Below are 567 nucleotides of genomic sequence, written 5' to 3' on the forward strand. Positions count from 1 at the left end.
CGGGGGCTCCGCAGCCCCCGGGGGAACCGCCAGCAGCCATGCCCAGCTGGCCGGGTGCAAGATGACCCTCACGACCACGCCGACGGCCACCGTCGCCCAGGCTTTCTTTTGCCTCCTCCTGTGCGTCCCCTGGGGCAGCTCCTGCCCCCCGAGCTGCCAGTGCACGGAGCGGGCAGGGGCGAAGGCCGTCCTCTGCAGTTCCCGGCACTTGGAGGAGATCCCCAAGGACATCCCCAAAGACGCGGTGTTCCTCAAGCTGGATGCCAACAGCATCACCAGGATCCCCAGCAATGCCTTCAGGCACCTCTCCCACCTGGAGGAACTCGATCTCTCCAGGAACGCCATTGAGAAGATCGACAGGGCGGCTTTCAAAGGGGTGGCTGCCGGGCTGCGTACCCTCGACCTCTCCAGCAACCGCATCCGCAGCATCCCCAAGGAGGCCTTGCTGGCGCTCAATGCCAAGCTCCGGCTGGCCAACAACCCCTGGCACTGCGAGTGTGCCTTGCAGGAGGTGTTGGGGGAGGGGCGGCTGGAGCCCCCCGCCGGCCCGGTAAACAACCCCAGCAC

At 67.0% G+C, this 567-nt stretch overlaps 1 protein-coding gene across 1 annotated transcript in view; it reads left to right on the forward strand.

The window, feature by feature from the left end:
• Positions 1–14: 14 nt before the first annotated feature.
• Positions 15–567, forward strand: part of LOC104075009 (leucine-rich repeat-containing protein 3-like) — a gene marked incomplete at its 5' end in the record, with an annotated part of 789 nt that continues 236 nt past the window's right edge. Inside the window, one exon of the mRNA XM_009575335.1 lies at positions 15–550. Coding sequence (XP_009573630.1) covers positions 15–550 — 536 coding nt within the window. The remainder of the gene's footprint in view (positions 551–567) is intronic.

Source organism: Fulmarus glacialis, unplaced genomic scaffold, assembly GCF_000690835.1.
Source record: "Fulmarus glacialis isolate BGI_N327 unplaced genomic scaffold, ASM69083v1 scaffold27633, whole genome shotgun sequence".
In the NCBI taxonomy this organism is placed as follows: domain Eukaryota; kingdom Metazoa; phylum Chordata; class Aves; order Procellariiformes; family Procellariidae; genus Fulmarus; species Fulmarus glacialis.